The following is a 21,877-nucleotide window of genomic DNA, read 5'->3' on the forward strand; positions in this document are numbered from 1 at the left end:
TATGACATTCAAGCAACAACTCTTCTCCCCCCCCCCCCCCGCATTTTTGCAGTTCAAAGAGGAAAGATACTGTTCCTCACTTCATTCTACAAAATACAAAAATAATTTTAACTGGTAATGCCTCTGAGCCATTACTTATGTAACTACAGAACGCATTACACTATTCTGAAATAAAATTGATGGTTATGAAATAGTTATACCATATAAAAGCAGGCCCTCAAATTAACACCTTGGGAAAACAATATTAATTTCTCACATAAAAAATTATAAAACAACATTAGCATACTGTGCTATACACTGAAAAATGTTATAGAAATCAGCTGAGTGAATGCTGTCATCACAGCAGGAAAAAAAATCTGAAGGAATATGTAAGAATTTGCTCCTTATATTTTCACTCTGTTTATATTTTCTACCTAACTAGGCACCATATGTACCTTTTTCTTAAATCCTCTTAATTTTGACCAAGCTTTTATGTGAGAAAAGAAAAAAACACTTCCCTGAAAAATAACCAGAAATACTGAGCTCTTCTTAGGTTTCCAGGACAGATCTAAGCACACTTCACAGAGCAGTGAAATGGAAGATGAGAGATCTGGAACTCAGAAGCTTGACATTTGGTATTTATTCCTCATTATTAATTATTATTATTAGATGGAGAACTGGCAGTGACCCCAATATTTAGTCTACCTAACACCTTCCATTATAAACGATTGTCATCTTTCTTGAGCTCTATCACCTTTATTATTTGTAGCAGGGTTTTGGCAAGAGGAAAGTGCAGTTTACTAGCACCATGAAATTCTGCTCAGATTTAGATGAATATGAACTGTGGAAAACAGCTATTTCCCTACCATGGCTTGTGTTGTTACTGCGTGATTTTGGCAGCATGCAAAAACACCATGAACATTCTAAGGCTGGGACCGCACAGCTATTGCCATAGCAGCATACATTGCACTGGAAATCTCTGCGAACAGAAATTCTGCCAAGTTGCTGCCAGAGCAGCTATAGTACCAGAGGAAGGGATGGGAAGATCCAGGCTGAGTTGCAACTATCACCTGGGCCCAACAAATGGCCCCAGTGGCCTATTGCCCACCTCTAGGGGTATCACAGAGGGCAGATATTATTCTTCCGCACCCACATACCTCCCATGTTGGGATGAGAACCCCAGGAGAAGATAAATTCAAATAAATAATAATAATAATAATGTGTACCAGAAAAGCATGAGTTCTAAACTCTGTTGCTGAGTGCTTTAGTAATTGTAAAAAGAAAAGGAGGACTTGTGGCACCTTAGAGACTAACCAATTTATTAGAGCATAAGCTTTCGTGAGCTACAGCTCAAGTGAGCTGTAGCTCACGAAAGCTTATGCTCTAATAAATTGGTTAGTCTCTAAGGTGCCACAAGTCCTCCTTTTCTTTTTGCGAATACAGACTAACACGGCTGCTACTCTGAAACCTGTCATTTAGTAATTGTGTACCCTTCACAATTATTAAACTGGGACTAGCAATATATCCCAGCTCTCCACTACAGCAGACCCAAATGTCATCCAATTAGCCACACTGCATACCTTTATTTTCTATTCTGTCTGTAGAATGGGGCTACTCATGCATATGTAACACACTATTTTTCAGTGTATTATGCAACTTCTTTTAGTGGAAGGTTCAAACAGGGTAACAGTCTTCTGCTACCAACTAATACATTTAGTCCTGTAGTTGAAGGAATAGCACTCTGTGTTGAAGTACTTAAAATTCAGGATTCAAATCCTGATGATGCATGATCAGCAATTACAATTGCCCATGCAAGCTTCATTCTTGTGCAGATTCATTGTGACACAGACTGATCACATGATAACATATGACTATTTCCACAGGACAGGACAGAGAATGGATGGTACTGAGAAGTTGTATAGTCAATGAGATTTATCTATAGAACCCTCCCTCATTTTTCTAGCAGTTGGAAGGTGCATAGAGAATAAAATAGGGAATGCAAAAAGATAAAAGATGGTCTTGTGGTTAAGACAGGTGACTGTTACACAGACCTCACTTCCGCCCCTCCCTCTACCAGAAACTTCCTACGTGATGCTAGGCAAGTTACTTGAAGTGGAATTTTGATACATGGTCACTTAGTTTCGCTCTCATTTTCTAGGGGCCCAACTTGAGATACCAAGGGCTGGATGATCAGAAATGCTAAACACTCTGAAGAGCAACTGAGCTGTGGCTGCTCACTGTCTTTGTCTCAGTTTCCCCACCTGTAAAATAGGGTTAACAATACTCTTATCTCTCCAAGAAATTGTGAAAATAAACTTATTAGCATTTGCGAGGCACTCAGGTACTACAGCTTATGAGCACCATGAGTAAATTAATAATTCTGTATTCAGTACATGGTTTTATAAGACGCGAAAGGGTCACGTATTGGATAATGGAGATAATAATATACTGAATAGCTCCCTGAGCACTGTGCACTGACTGAAGCAGTGGAAAAAATAGTATGCAATCAGGTCATTAAGGTGTCTATCATAATGCACCCACACATACAAGCAGGGGAAAGAATAAGGTTTCACAGGCAACCTTAGTTCTAGTATTTCCTAATGTTCAAATGCTTGACTTTACAAAGTAAATACTGGTTTCAGAGTAGCAGCCGTGTTAGTCTGTATCCGCAAAAAGAAAAGGAGTACTTGTGGCACCAAAGAGACTAACAAATTTATGTGAGCATAAGCTTTTGTGAGCTACAGCTCACTTCATTTGAATATGTTCTCATGTAATTATTATTTATATTTTGGTAGCACTGAGAGATTCCAATTAGAATCAGAGCTCCATTGTGTTGGGTACTGTACAAACATATAGCAAAAAAAAGTCCTTGCCCCAAGAAGCTTACAATGTGGTTATTTAGAATGAAGCAGGAAAGGAGAGCCCTTTAGAATCTGTGCCTATATAGGACTGAGAACTAAACTGATTGTTCAAGCTCGATACCAGCTTAACCAGTTTATTCCATGGTTTGGCCTACCAGTATAGACAGGCCCAGACACCGTAGGAAATTGTGTTTAGATGTTCTGCCCTTGATCCTTACTTTTGGCTAAAATAAAGCTCATTCCATCGCTGGCAACACATTTAGTGGTTAAGAAATTAACGTGCATCTGTCATGCAAGACCAGTCCAACAGGTTTAAAGACACCTAAAAACTTCCTCGTGGCAAATATTTACTATACCACAAAGAAAACAGTTTTAAAATGAAAATAAGCAAGCCAAGGGGCGTGAATCAGAACTATACCAGTCTAACAGTAGCAGAGCTCTGTGCAGGTTTACTCTCAGATAACACATACTCCCTTTCTGATACTGCTGAACCAAATCATGTTTGACATCCCCAGGGAAGAGCAAACCATTCAGCATTAACAGCTTTCTCCTGTAGCTATTACGGATACTCTCTCCCACAGATGCAGGGATTCACAGGTCCTTCTAATCCTTCCCTGGCATTATTTACAGCCGGCCGCGCGTTCCTAGGATAGAGGAAACTCTCCAAATTCTCTGACTGGTGCCTGGCTGCGGAAGTCTCCCCGCATGCAGCCATCACCCCCCCGGATGAGCACTACGCGCCCTGCCCCTCCACGAGCGACTACTGCCCACCAGCGTGCGCCTCCCCCGAGCACAGGAGCAGGAGCCCCTTGCGAAGGCCTTGCGCGCCCCTCCTCCGCACCCGCTCACCCGCTGGTTAGTTGCGACCCTGCCCCCGGGAATTACTGGGGCACCTGCCCCCGTCTTTGTTATTTTAATGCTAGCGAAGGAGGCTCCGCTGGCCCCCCCGAGCCCCGGGGCTGCTGGAGGGAGAGAGAGCGAGCGAGCGAGCGGCTCCGGACACCGCGGGAAGGGGCGTCCCCCCACGCCCGCAGCCGCCAGCCCCGCTGCCCCGGCCTGTCGCTCACCTGGCGCCCGTGGCTGCGGGGGGGAGGTACGCGCAGCCCCCGGCTCCGCCATCTTCTCACTCGGCCGGCGGCGAGCGCGGCTCCTGCTCCCGGCTGCGGCCCCGCTGCGCTCCGGGTGGCCGCCGCACAGGCGCGCTGCCCGCTCCGCCGCACCTGACGCCGCGCGGCCGGGAGGCGGAGGCGGCGGCGCGGGCTGCCAGCGGGGCGGGAGGCGGCGGCTGCTCCGGTGCCCGCTGCGCGCAGTGGGTGGGGCGGAGGCTCCGGCGCCTCCAGGTGTTTCCCTCCTTCCCGGCGCTTGCTGCGCGCTGCCGGCCCGCGCCCGCCCCCTGCCCCGGGCACCCGCGCTGGGGAGCGGCCCGTGGCCCCGCCACGCAACTGGCGGGTGGGCGCTAAGCGGGACCCGGCCGCTGCCTCCTCCGCAGGCAGCCGAGCTCCAGCTGCCACCTCCCCGGGCAGCTCTAGGCGCGCCGCGGGGGGGGGGGCGGAGGTGAAAGGCAATTGCAAAGCGGGGGGCTGGTGCGTTTCCCTGGCCTCAGAGCTCTGATGGCTTCGGGATGCAGGCTAATAACGCCTGACAGACCGCCTGGCCCCTAGAAGATGGGGTAGCCAAGAGCTGGGCTTCTAAAGTCGTGTCTCTTTTGATACACCCCCTCCCGCCGTCACCTCCGCCTTCACACACGTGGCCTCTCCATTGTTCTGAAATATTTCTGATTCCCAGGTTGGGCCGGGAAATTGGTTTGAACGGATCTTGCCCTGACTTGACTGATTCTAGTACAAAGTACAAAGTTTATCTCCATGGATATTCTTGAACCGAGCAGCAGGAAAACTTGCTTCACCAGGACAGATCCAGCCTCAGGCATAATCCTTGCGGGGGTGCGGAGGACGATTCCCCCTTACAAAACACCTGGATCCTGCTACGTTTAGGGACAAGTGAGGAGAAAACACCTGGATCCAGGTGCGTGATTACTTAAGTGCCATGGACAATCAGTGAGAGGGAGATCATGATGGTCAAATTTCAGGTGACAGGTTTCAGAGTAACAGCCGTGTTAGTCTGTATTCACAAAAAGAAAAGGAGTACTTGTGGCACCTTAGAGACTAACCAATTTATTTGAGCATAAGCTTTCCTGAGCTACAGCTCACTTCACTTTCCACAGTATGCATCCAATGAAGTGAGCTGTAGCTCACGAAAGCTTATGTTCAAATAAATTGGTTAGTCTCTAAGGTGCCACAAGTCCTCCTTTTTGCGAAATTTCAGGTGCATTCTGACTGCTGCACACACGCTCCTTGGAAAAGGTGGCATCTGGAATTTGGATCCATGTGCATGGATCTGCTAGTGTGCAAATTTTGCTCCCTAATTATACACAAAATCAATACATAAAACAAATATCGCATAAAAGCATTTTTTAAAGGATCAGAAAACGAGAATCCCAAAAGTGTTTTAAGTAGCATTAAAACGTTTCTCTCTTCTTCCCCTTTTCACCGATTCTTTGTTACTGTCTGTATATAATTTTTGTTTCAAAGTTTAGGCCCATTGCAGTTCCACAGTAAAGGAATTCTAATACCGGCAGAGCTTTTAAAACACGCAAGAATATGAAAAAAATCTCATGGGCATTTAAAAAGGAAAGACAACACTACGTGTGAGATGTCAAGATTTAAAACCTGTTGATTTTTTTTATATTATAAAGAGACACACTGCGTCATAGCTTTGCATGCAAAGGTGAGTTTTGTGGAGCAACATTACTTCATACATTGATAATTAGGCTCTTGTAATTAGTTTATCCAGGGAGGGAAGCTAAACGATCTGTAGCATCTGGCTTTCAGGAAGGTCCTGGTTTAACTCATTTTTCCAGCTGAGCAGATTGAAACAAAAGAAGGTTAAGTGACTGGTTGGAGGTCACACAGTGCCTTGGATAAACCAATGGCAAATTCTTATTATTGGCTCCTTACTAAACTGCTAGACATACTGCTTGCTTTTTGGTGTGGAATACAGCTTGAAAAAGATACAATATGTCATCCTATAGTTATGTTTCTCAATATTCTAAATACCTGATTCTTTCCATTGTTTGGGTTGAGAGGAAGGTTACTCAAATATGTTTACTCTGCTGGGACAGTATGATTGTTTTCTTCATACATCTAATGACAGGCTCCAAAAAGAATTATGGAAATTGCTTTCTGGATTTCTGAAATCTGCTTCTATTTTCTCATTGGTATCTGTATGTTTGTGATCAAGGGACAGGACTGAAAGCTATACAGTTTAGCTGGTACATCTGCTTTGCTTCTGATATCTCTGTTTTCGCTAATTCCTGCGAAAGCTCTGACGGCTTTAATACTAACGGAGTACAATATATCTCCATTTGTGTGATGGGAAGGCGTGCACTGTTCAGATGGATTGAGCAAATCTTTCTTTGCATAGAAGCAATGAAGTTTTAACAGATAATTTAGTCCTACAGCTGCTCTGTCCTACTATACTTGTACTCAGCAGTTATACTTCCAGTATATAGTTGTCCCCATGAAAATACAAGGCAATATGCAACATAATTTTGTCAGTATTTTAGTATTAATGCTACTTCAAATAAATTAGAAGTTTCTTGCTACATGTGAATTGTTTTGTTGGAACTTTCTTGTGAACTATTTCTTTCAAGTCAGTACATTCAACTGGGTTTTGATTTACATATACCATTAAAATAATTTTACTAGACAGAACTATGATTTCCTATCAAATAATTATAGATGGCGCATGAAGTAATGCTCATAAGTTAAAGTTGCCCTTATAAGAATGCTGTGTTCAGTTGTTGATAACTGCGCCAAAGTTAAAGCATTTGGGCTGAAAATTTCCATGCTGGGCATCTCCCTCAGGCTGAATTATTCTGGAATGTTTAATCTAAAATGGTTCATCCTGATCTAAGAATGAGCTTAGGGGAAAATGCATTTTTGCCCATGTTAAAAAAAATTCTTACAACCATTTCACTGACGAGCTCTATTGCCAATTTATAACTTTCTGGGGGAAAAAAATCATGGTTCAGACAAACGCAGTGGTTTGGTAGCTAAATACACCAAAGATTCTGTCTGCACTGGGTATACTTCATTCCCTCACATGGCTCCTTCCTGCCCACTGGATGAGCTATAGACTCATCGAACATGTCCTAGACTAGCACTGCAGGGGCTGAGCAGGACTTCCCCTGCAATGTTCCCCTTGCTGCTGCCAGGGGCCACTGTACTGCTGGAACTGAGAGCAAGACCACTCATATGCTCTCAGTGCTCTCCTTGCTGATGCCCAGGGAATGTGCAGAAGGAAGAAACAGATGACTCAAATGCTGAGAGAAGAAAAGGAGTACTTGTGGCACCGTAGAGACTAACAAATGCTGAGGTGTAAGGAATGTGGGGAAGGGGGAAATAGGGGGCAAAAGGAACAGGGCCAGGAGCTCACGGGATAGAAGCCTGGTGGTGCAGGGTGTTAGAAGCAGGAGCTCAGAGGAGGGGAACAGGAACGGGGGGCAGGAGCCAGAGAAGAGGGAGGATAGGAGTGCAGAAAAACATAGGCAGGAGCCAGAGGGAAGATAGGAATGGGGGAGGGAGGGACTGGGCAAGAGTTGAGGGACGGGACAGGCAGGAACTGGGGAAGAATATCAACAGTGGAATGACGAGGACAGGAGCTGAGAAGAGGGGAAAACTGAAGGGGTCAGGTCAGAGCAGAAAGGTCTGTAACCACTAGAAAATGCTCTCCTACAGAACCTGGACTTGATACCATCATTCCCTAGTCTCAATATTCCTTTTCAGTCTAGCAAATAGCTGTGAAACCCACTGGCAAAATATGCATCTCATCCTCCCTCCCCTCCTCTAGTGGCAGGTAATACAGAAGAGAACAGATCTCTAATGCTGCCAGTTACGCTGGTAGCTCAAGGCAGTAGAGGGCTGTGCTCTGGATCTAAAGATCCCAATCCTGGTGCTAACCAAGTTGAGCCACAACATGGTTCCATGGGACAAAATTTTTATATTTCCAATATTTGTTTTTTAATGTAATTTCCTAAGGTTTTAAAAACAAACAAAACTCCCTAAATTACAAGAATAGTAAGGCTGCAAAGAGAAGCACTCAAAAGTAAGGAAATGCCAGAATTAAGTTTGTCTGTGCAACCTTAATTTGCCTCATTGTTTGTATGTATTATGATAGTCTTTAATTACATTATCACATACTAATATTTTAACAAGTGGTGCATAGCTTTTTTTTTAATGTATTCATAAATTCTGCCCCACACATCACCTTTCTTTCTCTTCCATCTCCTATTCCCCCTTCTTATTTTCTACTGTATATGTACCCTTCCCAAACCCTCATAATAAATAACTCCAATTATAAACAATCTTAGGCATAACAGGATATACCTTTGTGGCTCACATTGCAGGATCAAGGCCCTGCTTCAGTGATTGTTGTGAATAAATTGAATTTTAATGAGTTTTGGATTACTTTTGATTCTGGGATTAAACTGAAGATTCTGTGCTCCAAGGCTAGGCAAAGAAATGGCAAAAGCGCTCCTAGTTTTTCATGCTTTAACAGGCTGTGACACAGCCTCAGCATTTGCTGGGAGAGGTAAAAAAGAAAAACCCTCCCTAGGAAGCTTGGAATGTTTGCCCTCAAGTCACAGAAATATTTTTTTGGGTTTCTCATCACCAACTGCTGAAATCATTGATACTTGCCTTAAGGAAATTGAGTTGTTTGTAGTGTTTCTGGGTAACTGCACTTGTGCATTGGGAATGCCAGAGAGACAAAAGAGTACCCTTTCACCAAACAATATGTTTAATAGATTTCATAGAGTTCAGGGCTGGAAGGGACCATTAGATCATCTAGTCTGACTGCATGTGTAACACAGGCCATTACATTTCATCTAGATAGCCCTATATTGAGCCCAATGACTTTTGGCCGTGTGATGGGGTGGCTGCCCCACACAGGCACAGAAGGGCTTAATTATGCCCTGCCTGGAAGGAGCAATGGAGGTTAGTCCTCTGAATGTCCCAGAGAGGCTGCATGAAGCACAGCCAATCAGGGAGGAGTAGCCAATCCGGGCCCGGTAGGCTCAAATAAAAAGGAGCTGCAGTGCCATGGGCAATGGGTATCATAGGTTAGGGGAGACTAAATCTTCCCTAACCCAGACTGTGGCCCTGCCCTAGCTCCCCCTCTTCCCTGAATCCGGAGGGGGCTCAGCTCAGGCTGGCAGCCTGGAGCTGTGGCTCAGCTGGCTGGCTGCTTTGGCCAGTCAGTGGCCAAGGGCAGCCTGGGGTACCTAGGGCCAGGGGGTGGCTCAGGGGTGGCTGGCTAGTGGTTTGGGGGCTGGGCTGGTGGGCACTTGGGCTGATGCTCAGGGCTGTCCGGCAGCCCAGGGGTTGGTACGGTTTGGCTGGAGCTCCTCTGGCCATGGTGAGTGGGTGGGTGGGGGGGACTCAGGGCTCTGGCAGGTGAGAGGATGTGGGGTAGGGGTGGGGAGGGGCTAGCTTCCCTGAAAGGGGCATTCATGTGCTACCCATGTGCAGGGCAGAGTAGATCAGTGGCTGCTGGGAGCCCAGGGAATTTCCACAGTTTTCTAAGATTTGTTAAAAATTAACATTAGTGGATAACAATTCTTCAGCTCTACCCTCTTGGGTACAAGTTACACAGCCCTTTTTTTTGGGGGGGGGGGAAATATTTAATTTTAACAGATGCTGGCTTGCATCCTCCTTTGTTACAGATGTTAACCTTTCTGCTCCATCCACAACTTCATATAGGATGGATACAGCCTCCTGTGTTCCAAATACAGACCAGATATATCTTTTGAACATTTCTGCCTTTTCTACATTGTTAACTGTTTAAAAGCTAGGAAACAAAAGGTAGAAATAAATGGTCAGTTTTCATAATGGCGAGAGGTAAATAGTAGTGTCCCCCAAGGATCTGTGGTGTTCAACATTCATAGATGATGTGGAAAAGGAGGTCAACAGTGAGGTGTCAAAGTTTACAGATTATACAAAATTATTCAATAGTCAAGTCTAAAGCTGACTGTGAAGAGTTAAAGGGATCTCACTAAATTGGATGACTGGGCAACAAACTGGCAGACGAAATTTAATGTTGATAAATGCAAGGTAATGCACATTGGAAAACATAATCCCAACCATACATACAAAATTAGCTGTTTTAAACTAGCTGTTACCACTGAGGAAAGATCTTGGAGTCATTGTGGATAGTTCTCTGAAAACATCTTAATGTGCAGTAGCAGACAAAAATCTAACAACTATTAGGAACCATTAGGAAAGGGATAGATAATAAGACAGAAAATATCATAATGCACTATAGAAATCCATGGAATACCCCTCACCTTGAAAACTGCATGCAATCTTGGTTGTACCATCTCAAAAAATATATTACCATTGGAAGAGGTGCATAGAAGGGCAACAAAAATGATTAGGGTTATGGACTGAGAGGAGAGATTAAAAAAATCTCTCTCCTACATATGGAGGAGAGATTAAAAAGACTGAGTTAGAGGTTAGACAAGAGACTACTAAGGAGGGTTACATTAGAGGTCTATAAAATCATGAAATGTATGGAGAAAGTGATTAAGGAAGTGTTATTTACCCCATCATATAACACAAGCAGTGGGGTCACCCAATTAAATTAATGGGCAGCAGGTTTAAAACATATGTAAGGGGACTGTTGGCCCCTTACTAAAACTCAGTGGGGGTGTTTTGGTTGGCTAGCTAGTACCAAAAGAAAGGGGAAGGGTCGATGGGAAATCAGGACCCTGAGACTGACAGTCCCTGGAGCAATGGGGAGAGGTCAATGCTCCAGGTCAGCCTGATTGACAGGGCAGGAAGGCCAATCAGGGATCAGGAGGCCATCCTCCCTGGGAGCTGGAATTGCCTGGAACAGAGTGGGGCTGAGCTAAGGAGAGAGCAGGAGCCTGAGCTGAGCTGGGGTGCAGAGCTGTGCTGGCCAGAGAAGCAGTCCAGGGAGCAGGTCAGTGCTGGGAGCAGAGCCACAGAAACAGCCCAGAGATCAGATCTGTGCTGGGAGGAGAACTACAGCAACCAGAGCCAGAGAGGCCAGAGAAGCAGCCCAGGGGGCTGGAGGCAGAGCAGCATCAATGTTGAGGCAGAGTGGAGCTGGAGCAGTTCGGAGCCAGGTGTGTGAGCAGTTGGGGACTGCAAGGGGGGACACTGGGCAGCTGGCCCAGTGCAGGGAGACACCCCCAGCCAAGAGGCCTTGCAGGCCAGACTTATCGTAACCCCGACCGCAGGAGGGGGGCTGATCCTTGGCCCAGCCTTGTTGGGGTTATGAGGAGTGGAAGGGGAGCCCTTGAGGTCAGGCAGGCCTCTGGGTAAAAGGGGGAAGATATCAGCGTCTTAAAGGCCTAACTGGCTCCTACTACTTTAGTTGACTGCCTGTTCTGCTCAAGTGGGTTCAGGGAAGCAGCAGGAAACAGGAAGCTCCCTGAGAAGCTGGTGTTAATCAGTCCAGGCTCCTGGGGGTGCTAGAGAGGTACATAAGAGGCTCCTCCTCCTCTCTCTCCCTGCAGCTCCTGCTACTTTCTATTATTCCCTCTCACCTTTTCTACTGCCTGCCTGTTATGTCTCTTGTGCCCTCCTTCCTCCAGCACAGCACTCCACCATCTCTGTGCATCACATATGCACCAGCCGCAGATACAATTTTCTACACTCTGGGTCCTAGTGGTGCCCCCGCACAATCTGGCATCTGAGGCGGCCGCCTTAGTTCGCCTCATGGTAAGGCCAGCCCTGAGTTCTGTAACCAGGAGGTGCTCATTGTTATTGCAGAAACCATCTCCCGAGAAGAAGTGTCCACCATGTCAAGCGCAGACTGGAGGAATGTCTTGGCTACAATGCAACCTTCCATCAGGAAAGTCTTGAACTCATCCCCTGCATCTTCTGGAGGTTTCAGTAAATTTGGACATTGCATCCCAGTTTACAAAATCATATTTGGCTAACAGGGCCTGCTGGTTAGCTATATGCATCTGGAAAGAGAAGGTGGAATGAATCTTTCTCCCAAACAGATCAAATCTCTTGGGCTCTTTTTCTTTGGGGGCTGATTTAAATCTCCCTTGATGTGACTTTTCCTTAGCAACAGTAACCACCAGGGAGTTAGGGGCAGGATGGGAATAAAATAGGACAAGAAGCAATGGACTTAAACTGCCCTTGCTGCAATTTAGGTTGGACATTAGGAAAAACTTCCTAACGGTGAGGGTGGTTAAGCACTGGAATAAATTGCCTAGAGAGGTTGTGGAATCTCTGTCATTGGAGATTTTTAAGAGCAGGTTAGACAAACACCTGTCCGGGATGGTCTAGATAATACTTAGTCCTGACATGAGTGCAGGGGACTGGACTAGATGACTTCTCGAGTTCCCTTCCAGTTCTATGATGCTATCATTCTATGAAAAGCACTAAACTCTCTGCTTTGGCATATAACATTTGTCTGTGCACTTAGCTGGAGGAGCTAAGGAGGCTAGCATGTGCCTTAAAGTAGCACTGAAAAAGTGCCTCTGACAGCTCTGGAAGATCATAATTAATTGAGAGGACCACCCTCCCGGGGTAACTGCCTGCAGACTGTCCAAATGTTTGTCAGTATTCTCTCTAGCAAGCTCAACTTGTATGCCTAACACCACCACCATTCTCCTCAGCAGGTCTTGAGAAGACAAAGTTCTCTAGGACTGGAGAAGACGACTCTGGTATCAGTGAGTTGTCAAGCAAGGAAGAGGACAGATGAACTCGCGCCATAGGATCCTCCTGATGTGGAACTGGCTCCTCCCACAACTGGCCCTTTTGAAGCATTGGCTGCTCAAGAGGAACAGTATCTCCATGTGTTTCCAATGTAAGAGGCTCTAAAAGCTGTTTTGCTGGACAGTCTGATGACCTTCCATTCAACTGAGTCTGTGAGTGGTGCCTGGGGGAAATTGAGAAACAGCCCAGGGATTCCAAAAAGGCCACTGGGGAAGAGCATAAGGCCTGGGCAGCCGGTAAGTATCAGGACACAATGATCTGTCTCTACCATCTGGTTGGCTCCAGTCTTGGTACCAGTGCTCTCCCTCTGGAGGTGGCCTAGAGGAGTTGCTAGACCATCTGTGCTTAAGAGGGGACAGTGAAGTACTGGAGAACTCTGAACCAGATTGCAAAAAAATCATCCAAACAGTCAGTGGGCATCAGAGGTGCCAAGGCTGATGGAGCCATTGAGTGACCGAACTTATCCATAACCCATTGAACAGACACTGAGGTCAGTACAAAGTTGTTGGTACTACAGAGACATTGATGGTCAGTCATCATACATCCAGGTTGGGAAACCCTCAGTCGGTGCTGAAGAACAGCCCACAGACAGGATGCCTTCCAATGAACGTCATAATACAAAAGCTGCAGGGGCCAAAAGAAGTAATACAACTGGTACCGAGGCTGGGGACTCAGCTGAAGTTGGCATGGTGTGCACTGGTGCTGAGGGTGGTACTGGGGCCAAATCGCTGCCAAATTTCTTAGTTGGTTCTGGGCATTGTTACCACTAACAGTCCCTGAGCAGAAGCCCAGGACTGCAACAGGCCTGGACCAGTGGGAGGCATCATCAGCAAAATGGAGTCCTGCACCACAGGAGAGGACTGAAAGGCACAGCAAATCCTTTGCTACCTCAAAAACTTGCAGGATCGTCAGTACTGATAAAGCTGGTGCAGAGATAGTGTCCACTGGTGCCAGACTCAATGGCCATCCTGCAGACAGTACTGGAGTTGACAGTACAGTACTGGTATTTTTCATCACAGTACAGGGGTAATATGGGTTGATGACCCAGCTCTACCATGAGTACCTGAAGAGTCCTGATGCTGTTTCACATCCCTTCTTGAAGAAGAAGAGTCCTTCTTCAGCTTTGAATGGCTGTGGTCTGTTTTGTAGGTCCTTTTTCTAGGAGGTCCCAGAGAGGAAGATTGACCCCTCTTTCTCTGTGGAGAACAGTCTGAATCTGGGGGTCTGTCAGACACAACAGGAGCCATTATAGCGTACTGAGCATAGGAGACAGGGCACTTGCCATAAGGTCCTGGGTCTGAGGTGGGCCTCATTGCCTGCTCCATGAGGTACTACTTTGAGACGAAGCTCTCTGGTAATCTGCGTTCTTTTCTGGACAGAATGGTAGATGCTGCATTTCTCCTTGATGTGCCCCTTGCTGAGGAACAAAAGACAGTGTGTGTGTGTGTGGGGGGTCGGAGTCGGGGTCACTATTTTGGGATAGATACCCCAGGCAATAGGCAGTGCTTGAAGTCTGGCAAAGCGCTGCATGTCACTAGTGCCTAACACTGAACTAAAATCTGAAAGAAAACAAAAGAAAATAAACCCTATCTATTGAGTACTAAACAACAGCTTACTGTCTTCAAGGAAGGTAGAGAGCTAAGTATTCTGAAAAGAATGCAAGAAAAACCACACAGGGAGCTCTGACTGGCCACAGGGAGTAAGGAGGAAAAGAGGGGGATTGGGGTGACCTCACCCACTCTACAAAGAATTTAATTAATAATAATCTGTCTATGCTTCCATCAAATCAGCTCATCCACTGTTAACAGTAGTGGGAGAACCTAGTGTAGACAAAGCTCCGGTGGCTTTGAGCATTTTAATTACCATGTCAATTAACTTAGCTAACAAACCAGAAGAGAACACAGCATTTCAGCTGGGTAAGACAGGGACACAGATATTTCATAATATCCTTTATAACAACAACAGAAATATCTGAGTGGGTTTTAGCCTTTAGTCCCAATCTTGCATTAATTGCAGATGGATCCAGTATTGTTACCTGCATCCCTCCATCTCCCACTATCTCTCCTCTTTTCTCCTAACAGTCCACACTGTTCAATAAGCTAGAAAGAAAAAAATTTTTTTGTAAAGGAGCAGTTTACAGTGCCTTATAGCATTACCAATTTATCAATAGAAGTGTTCAAAAGACTAAAAGTGCAAGTGTTCAAAAGACTAAAAGCATTGCAGCCATAGCCCTGAAAAAATATAGCTTGCTTGAGCAGTCCTTAAAGACACCATGTGGTATTATCCTCTCATTGGTGTAGCAGCCAGTTAATTGCAGATCTTATTTTGGTCCATTTGTAAGAAATAGTAAAGTATTCACACAGTAGAAATTCCAAGTGGGCTACTAGATTTCTGGACAAGGTAAGCTTCCCTCTGCCTTCTCTGTAATTCACAAACCCCTTCAATCATTATTTTTCAGTTCATCTGGTATAAAAGTGCAGAAATATTTCCCTTGAATAACCAGGTCTCTGCTCTGAGGCCTGAAATAACTGCTCTCTCCTCCAGGCTGGAATTTCCAACATGACCACATCAGCCTGCAATAAGTTTGAAATAATCGCCAATGCTGTTGTTTCACTAAGACTGGCTGCCTCACCTTTAAAACATCTCCCTATTAAAGTGGAAATTTATGGAAGCACACTATTCTTTTCCTGAGAACATGCTTTAAACAGGCACATGAGGCAGCAAAAGGAATGGCATTGGAGATCAAAAGTGGCATTTTTTTGTTATTTCCAGCTACATATAAAGAGTATAAAATCATAGTAGGACTCAAGGACACTCACAAACTTTTTTCTTTATCAGGAACCTCTGAGTCACTCTCAAATGTAGGAGGGAAGGGAGGATGCCAAAAGCTGTGAGCCTGTCTGCAGAATCTGAGGGCCAAGTGACAGAGGCCCAGGGATGACCTGCTGTTGGAGATGCAGAATGACTGCTCTGTCAGACTAGCACTATGAAATGAAGCTCAGGAACTGGCAAGTGGACCTAGAGCAAGCTGTAATGCAAAGGGAGGACCTGGCATTGAAGAAGCAATCCGGATATGATGGTGGAGTATCTTTGTTATGACTGGGAGATGAGGGAGTGAGACATGACATTTCAGAGGGACATCTCAGAGATGTTTTGGGATCACGAGTCAGTTGGCCTCAAGTTCTGCTGCATAAACCCCCAGACCACCTATGCCCAGTCCTATGGACAACTCTAGCTGGAGGGGTGGGGTGGGGGTAGGGAGGAAATCAGTCAATAAGCTATGGGAACATGCTTCATCAGCAGTATCTGCTGCACTGCACTCCTATTCCAATATGGGAAAAGGGACAGATATCCCAATGACATATTACGCTGCCTATCAACATTTCAGTTTATTTTGCTCTTTGATGTTTAGAATGTTTTGTACTGTGATATCTTTGCAGGCAATTGTTGCTGGTTTTGATTTGTCTGGTTCTGTTTTGCACACCTTTTCAATATTGTAATGGCAGTTGAGCTGCCCAAATATGTTTACCTTCTATAAAGCTTTATCTGGTCACATACTGAGGTCTGGAATTACAATGGCTAACAGTACACAACCAGAAATGACAAGTCCACTACATTTATTTCATACAAGACTACATTTAATTTCACCCTCTGGTGCAAGGTGTGGCATTAATCCCCGTTAGCTCCACGGACATACAAAGCACCCCGTATCACCTTTGCTGTAATGGACCCTCCATCAGCACAAGGTGGATGTCTGTAAGCATCCCATTGTCCCAAAATATTCCTCCTTATCCTCATGTATATGGTAAAGCACATCATAATCACATGGCATGATACATGCTACTGTCCAAACAAGTCTTAAGCAGCACCACCATCCTGCTCTTGCTCAGTGTGTAGTTATATTGTCTTCTGGCAGGCTGGTAGAAATCAGGAGAAGTCATCACCACCTATGGCAACAGAGGGTAGGCTGGATTGTCTAAAAATCACAGTTGGCATGGACAACCCCTTGATGCCTGTCACGAGGATGGAATAAAACTTGCCTGCTGAAATAGCTCAGACCTCTGAAATACCCTGGCATCATGCATTCATCAAATGTCGGTATCCACAAATCTACCATGGTGAACCACTAGGGTTGCAAAATGGTATAGTAATATCCTTTCCAGATAATGTACTCACTTCAATTAAACTCCACAATTATTTTGGAGATACTTCCTAATTCAATCTCTCTGGATTGCAGTAAAGCAATAAATTGCCTTACAAATCTCCATGACCACTGTGATAACTTCGGATTTGCCAACCCTGAACAGATTATCACAGATGTGTAACAATCTAGGGTTGCCAGTTTTCACAAGGTGATAGCAACATATTTTTGGACAGTTACTCCCTTTCAACTGGAAGTTATGGTGGCACTCAAGGAGTGAGCTTCTCACACTACTCCACGAACATTACTTTCATCATAAAAAAGTTTTGGGCCAACTGCTGGTCACCCCACATTTCCATTATGATATAGCCCCACCACTCTACACTTGTGGTACTGGTCCAGAAGTGGCAGTCTGAATAGGGAAGAGTCTGCCATGAAAGACAGCATCAACTGGGTCCATACCTCCATCTCTGTGAGGCACTGACCTTTTCTCTTGCTTCTAACTGCAAACCACCACTGTCTTCTTGGGGTAAAAAGCCACCTCTGAACACGTGCCACCATCTCAGTGGCTGAAGCATACTATAAGTAAGATGGCCACCAGCAGCAGCTGTTGGTTCTGTTCTGAGGGCAAGCAAGATTCATACTTTACAACACACCTGCATGTGTCCTGCCACAACATGAATTTCTCAGGTTTATAGTTTCTGCCCATAATCCGCAGCAGGCAGAAAAAGTGTTCCTCAGCACAGGGTTATGATATTATGAACAATGTAACGTGCACCCAGAAATTTCTGAGTTTCTCATGACTGGGTATGTGGCATGACAATAAGTGTGAAGAACTCAACTGCTGTTCTGCAGCAGGGGTCACACTCTAATGAGCTAGACAAAAGTGAGATGACTAACTTGTGATTGCCTAACTCTGTCTTCACTGCAGCATGAAGTTCTGAGACACAATGAGGTTTTAATGCAAGTTGGCTGGTTGGTGCAGATGGGGCTAACAAATAAACTCGTTCTTTGAGATAAAAGCACTTAGAAAGCATGACTAATAAGGTTGTCCTGGTTCTACTGGCCAGTGCAAGTGCATTAGAATTCCATGTGGCTGTAAGAGATTTTTAACAAGTGTGCACAAACACTGATTTCTTTAATAGATGGGGTATGTAATGAAAGATGTCAATATAGTTAAGAGCATTTGCTTCTCTTAGTTAACAGTGCCTAAAAGCAGTAGCAGGGACAGGCCTGAGACTTGGTGAGTGGAAGAGACATTTTAGTGCCTGGTATAGAGAGAGTAGAAAAACTCTGTAACTGTCTCTTTTTGTCTGAATACCGTATGATCTTTAATGAGTCAAGACTATTGCAACTTTGCTTAACAGACCTCAAAACAGGACTCATGACTTCTCAACTCTGAGATTGTCAACGCTCCTAAGGACTGGACTTTCATGCTTAACAGATGCAAGAATATTTCTTTATTTTTGGAAGGCGGATAATGACACTTCTAAGGGCTACATCCTTGCATTAAGAGCACGATATTGGTTCTTACATAAGAAAGCTCCAAACTTCAAAAGTCATCTGATTGAAGATAGTAGCTAGCAGGAGGCCTTTTCAGGAACAGGAAATGTAACAGCAGCTCCTGCAGGGGCTCAGTCCAGGTAGTGCTGTTAAGGAGCAGAATGAGGGTCCAAACTTATGCTCTATGACCTTGAGAGACTGGAAAAAAGGGTGTTGTCCTAAGAAAACATTTAATGTTGGGATTTGTGCAAAACATTTTTCTTGAACCTACTGACAATATTATACTACAAGAACTAGAGCTTTTGCTCATGCTTATACACCTGCTTAAAACCCTCTTGCAAGAACTTAGGGCTGCATTTCACTTGGTTAAATTATGGACTTCGCTCCAGCCAAAAGACTAAGTTCTATTTGTTGATTTCTTTTAGGGTCCATGAACTTTATCCAAGCATCCATTCTGAACCTGCCTGATTCCAGGTGGAGGATTAGGTTTTTGCAGTAGCAGACATCCTCTGAGACAGACACATCAGATGGTTCATGTTAGGCCAGAAAGCCACAGCTTCTTTAGCTAAAAAGGCATAAATAGTATCACTGCTGCTTCTCCTTCCTATCTGTTGTATGGTTCTAGGGAAATAGAAAACGGGGGGGAGGATAGCTCAGTGGTTTGAGCATTGGCCTGCTAAACCCAGGATTGTTAGTTCAATCCTTGATGGGGCCATTTGGGATCGGGGCAAAAATTGGGGATTGATCCTGCTTTGAGCAGGGGGCTGGATTAGATGATCTCCTGAGGTCTCTTCCAACCCTGATATTCTATGATTCTATGAAAAGGTAGGAAGATATACAGCACAGACATTGCTAGGCTTTGAAAGAGGTTGTTCACCACCTCACATTCTGAATCTAGTACATGGAGAGGCCACAAAGCAGGTGACTGCTTTCTAGATGCAAAAAATGTCCATCACCACCGCATTGACTTACACTGAATGAAAATATTTCTGGATGCACATTCTATGCTAAGATGAGCGGGGGGGAGTGGGGTGGAGAGAAAAACTTCTGACATGTAAGCCTTGGCATCCATCTCCCCCTTGATGGGCAGTACACATACAGAGGGGAAACTCTGCTCTGCCCAGGACTAGAGAAATTGATTTTCATTCTTGGATCAGGTGATCATGTTGTTCTTATTTCAGGAAAACAGCTGTCAAACACACTGATGGCTAGAACCAAAACAAGTCTGGTATCTAGAGAAGGAAAGATGCACTGATTCATTGGTTCCTGCAGCTGGTGTGCCTGTATCTTGAATCTATTCCTTGGATTGAATTAAGAGATGAATTAATCTCTCCATTAAACCCAGTTGGCATCAGATCACTCTGCCTAATTCAAAAATAGTGGCGCTCTCTTAAAACAAAACCCTGCTTCTGCATTCAGTTGGCAGAACAGTAGATACACAATGGGACCCTGATCAATGTCAATGGATGTGATAAAGAGGTGGAGGGGATAATCTGAATTACGGGATAGGTCCCATATGACTTCCAGATCATTAAAAGCACACATGGGATTGAACAGGCATACACAGCCACAGGAATTACCACATGGCTCTGGCTTGGTCTCTTCTGCACTGATCTACCATACTGTACACTTTGAAAGTGAGCAGGGGAACGAGTTGCTGATTGTATTTAAAGGGAGCAAAACCAGTCCCAGAGATTGCTTCAATAGTATTTCAAGTGGTTAACTATCTCCCTCTCCTCAAAGTGGTCAGATTTATTGTCCCTTCCTCCCCCACATGAGCCTCTTCTAAATCCTTGGGCTTTCAAGGCAGGTACTGGTGTCCAGGGGTTTGAGGATGGACAGCTCAGCTCTACCCTTTCTACTGAAGGAGATCCAGATGGGCCTGCAATTCCCCTGTAGACCTCAGCCTGGGATATCAATAGAGATCCTTTAAAAGGCTTGTTGTAGAGATGGTGGCAGTCGGAAAGAGCGGGATCCAATGACTCCTCACTGCCATCAGCAGTATCTGTGCTGAGTCCACTATCCTCCACCATCTACACTGAGGGGAGTGAGAAGATGTGACTGAGCTCAACAGTCAAAAAGAGGGTTGGTGGTATGAACTCCAAGGACTTAACAGCAATCTTCCATCTAGCAAGCTGTCCTTCTAGCATCAAGATGGGAGTGGGAACTGCTTGCCCTAGTTTTTCCAATCCTGCCCAGGAGAGGTGGGGGGGGGGGGGGGGGCTAAAGCAACCCTGTTTAGACTGGCTGAGAGAGACTGCACCCTGCCCATAAAGCCAGTCAAGCTCCACAATGAGACACTATAAGCAAGTGAAGCAAGAACAGACCCTTCCATTTGCCTCTGGCTTTTCTCAGCCTTGCTCAGTCTCTGAAAATGCACCAAACACTGCAAATGCTTAAGATGGAGAAAAAGCTGAGGGGACAATCTCCCTAAAATGCAAATGAAGCCCTAGAACAGAGACAGGAATCAGTCAGCCAATCTGCTGAGCCAAAACATTAGTCAGAAATTTGAAATGAAGTCGGGAATTTTCCCTCAGAAAATCTCTGCAGCAGGGAGGTCTGGCTGTGCCATCTGCCACCGTGGGTGCACATAACGGGCAGAATTTCAGGGAGCAGGGCATTTGCCAGCTACTAGTGACTGACAGGCCCAGTTCTGCACCCAAGCTGAAATACAGATGGTAATAAATTGGTATGATGAATAAAGTTCCCTGAAACAAATGAAGATAATCAGTATAAAATTTGGCTCGTTCCTCCCAGTTACAATACATTTGAACAAAAGGTACAGGTTCCCTAACAGCGGTCCTTTCAGTAAGTGGACAGGCAGGATGATTTAGTCATCACAGCTGAATCTTCTCCAAAGGATAGTTCGAGCATTCTAAAGTTAATGCCCACATTTTATCTGTTGTGACACCCAGCCAATTCACAGGTAATTGGTATTAGGAGAAAACAGCACAAGCAAAGACAGGACCGATGTATGTAGTAAAAGCCTTCTGTGCCATGCCTCCAGCTAAATTTTAAGAACTCAACCATGTTAGGTGTTCAAGATCCTGTTTGGGCACTCGGGGGAAAAGATAAAGGGGAAGGGGGGGAAATGGTTTATGAATTCCTGCTCACTACAGGCTCTATGAAACTGTTAATTAAAAATCAGATCCTGAATTGCTGGAAATTGAGGCATATAAGGATTACAAAAGTCAATAGACCCGATCCAAACCAATGGAGCAGGAAGGATGTGTCGGTAATGCATATATATTTTCTTTTTTCAAAAGTCAGTAGGACTGTAAAATTATTTATAAATTATTTAAATATATAATAAGTTTTGCAAATAAGCTGAATACCAAAGAAAATTTTTCAGTCCCTGTGGTGACTCGCAACTCCACACAAGGGAAATGGAAACCTACAGTACATTGTACACTGGGGAGAAAAGGTAGAAAGTTACATTTTTGCTACATGCTCTAAGGGAGTTTGTTTGAATATTCAACAGTGTCCAAAAAATCTTGTTTAAAGCAATGAGACCAATCTGCATTTTTAAAGCTATAGTCACTTCACATCATGCCTATCAGACCATATAATGAATACAA

At 44.9% G+C, this 21,877-nt stretch overlaps 1 protein-coding gene and 1 long non-coding RNA gene across 10 annotated transcripts in view; one reads left to right on the plus strand and one right to left on the minus strand.

Moving 5' to 3' along the window:
- Positions 1-4,050, minus strand: part of MAP7D2 (MAP7 domain containing 2) — a 124,602-nt gene extending 120,552 nt beyond the window's left edge. For 3 of the 6 annotated variants that reach the window (XM_073357061.2, XM_073357041.2, XM_073357031.2), the window contains exon 1: positions 3,908-4,049. In XM_073357061.2, coding sequence (XP_073213162.1) covers positions 3,908-3,959 — 52 coding nt within the window. In that variant the 5' untranslated portion in view covers positions 3,960-4,049. Of the gene's footprint in view, positions 1-3,907 lie in introns of all 6 variants that reach the window. The other 3 variants (XM_073357040.2, XM_073357020.2, XM_073357051.2) reach the window with 2 other exon arrangements.
- LOC140916090 (uncharacterized) lies at positions 3,538-16,204 on the plus strand. 4 transcript variants are annotated; one of them, XR_012160417.1, is made up of 5 exons: positions 3,538-3,695; positions 4,626-4,862; positions 5,429-5,624; positions 11,696-12,891; positions 15,494-16,204. It is a non-coding gene; the product is annotated as an uncharacterized LOC140916090 (long non-coding RNA). The 4 variants fall into 4 exon arrangements; XR_012160415.1 differs by lacking the exon at positions 5,429-5,624; XR_012160418.1 differs by lacking the exon at positions 5,429-5,624 and having other exon boundaries at positions 11,696-12,746.
- The last annotated feature ends 5,673 nt before the right edge of the window (positions 16,205-21,877 follow it).

Source organism: Lepidochelys kempii, chromosome 1 (assembly GCF_965140285.1).
Source record: "Lepidochelys kempii isolate rLepKem1 chromosome 1, rLepKem1.hap1, whole genome shotgun sequence".
Lineage (NCBI taxonomy): Eukaryota > Metazoa > Chordata > Testudines > Cheloniidae > Lepidochelys > Lepidochelys kempii.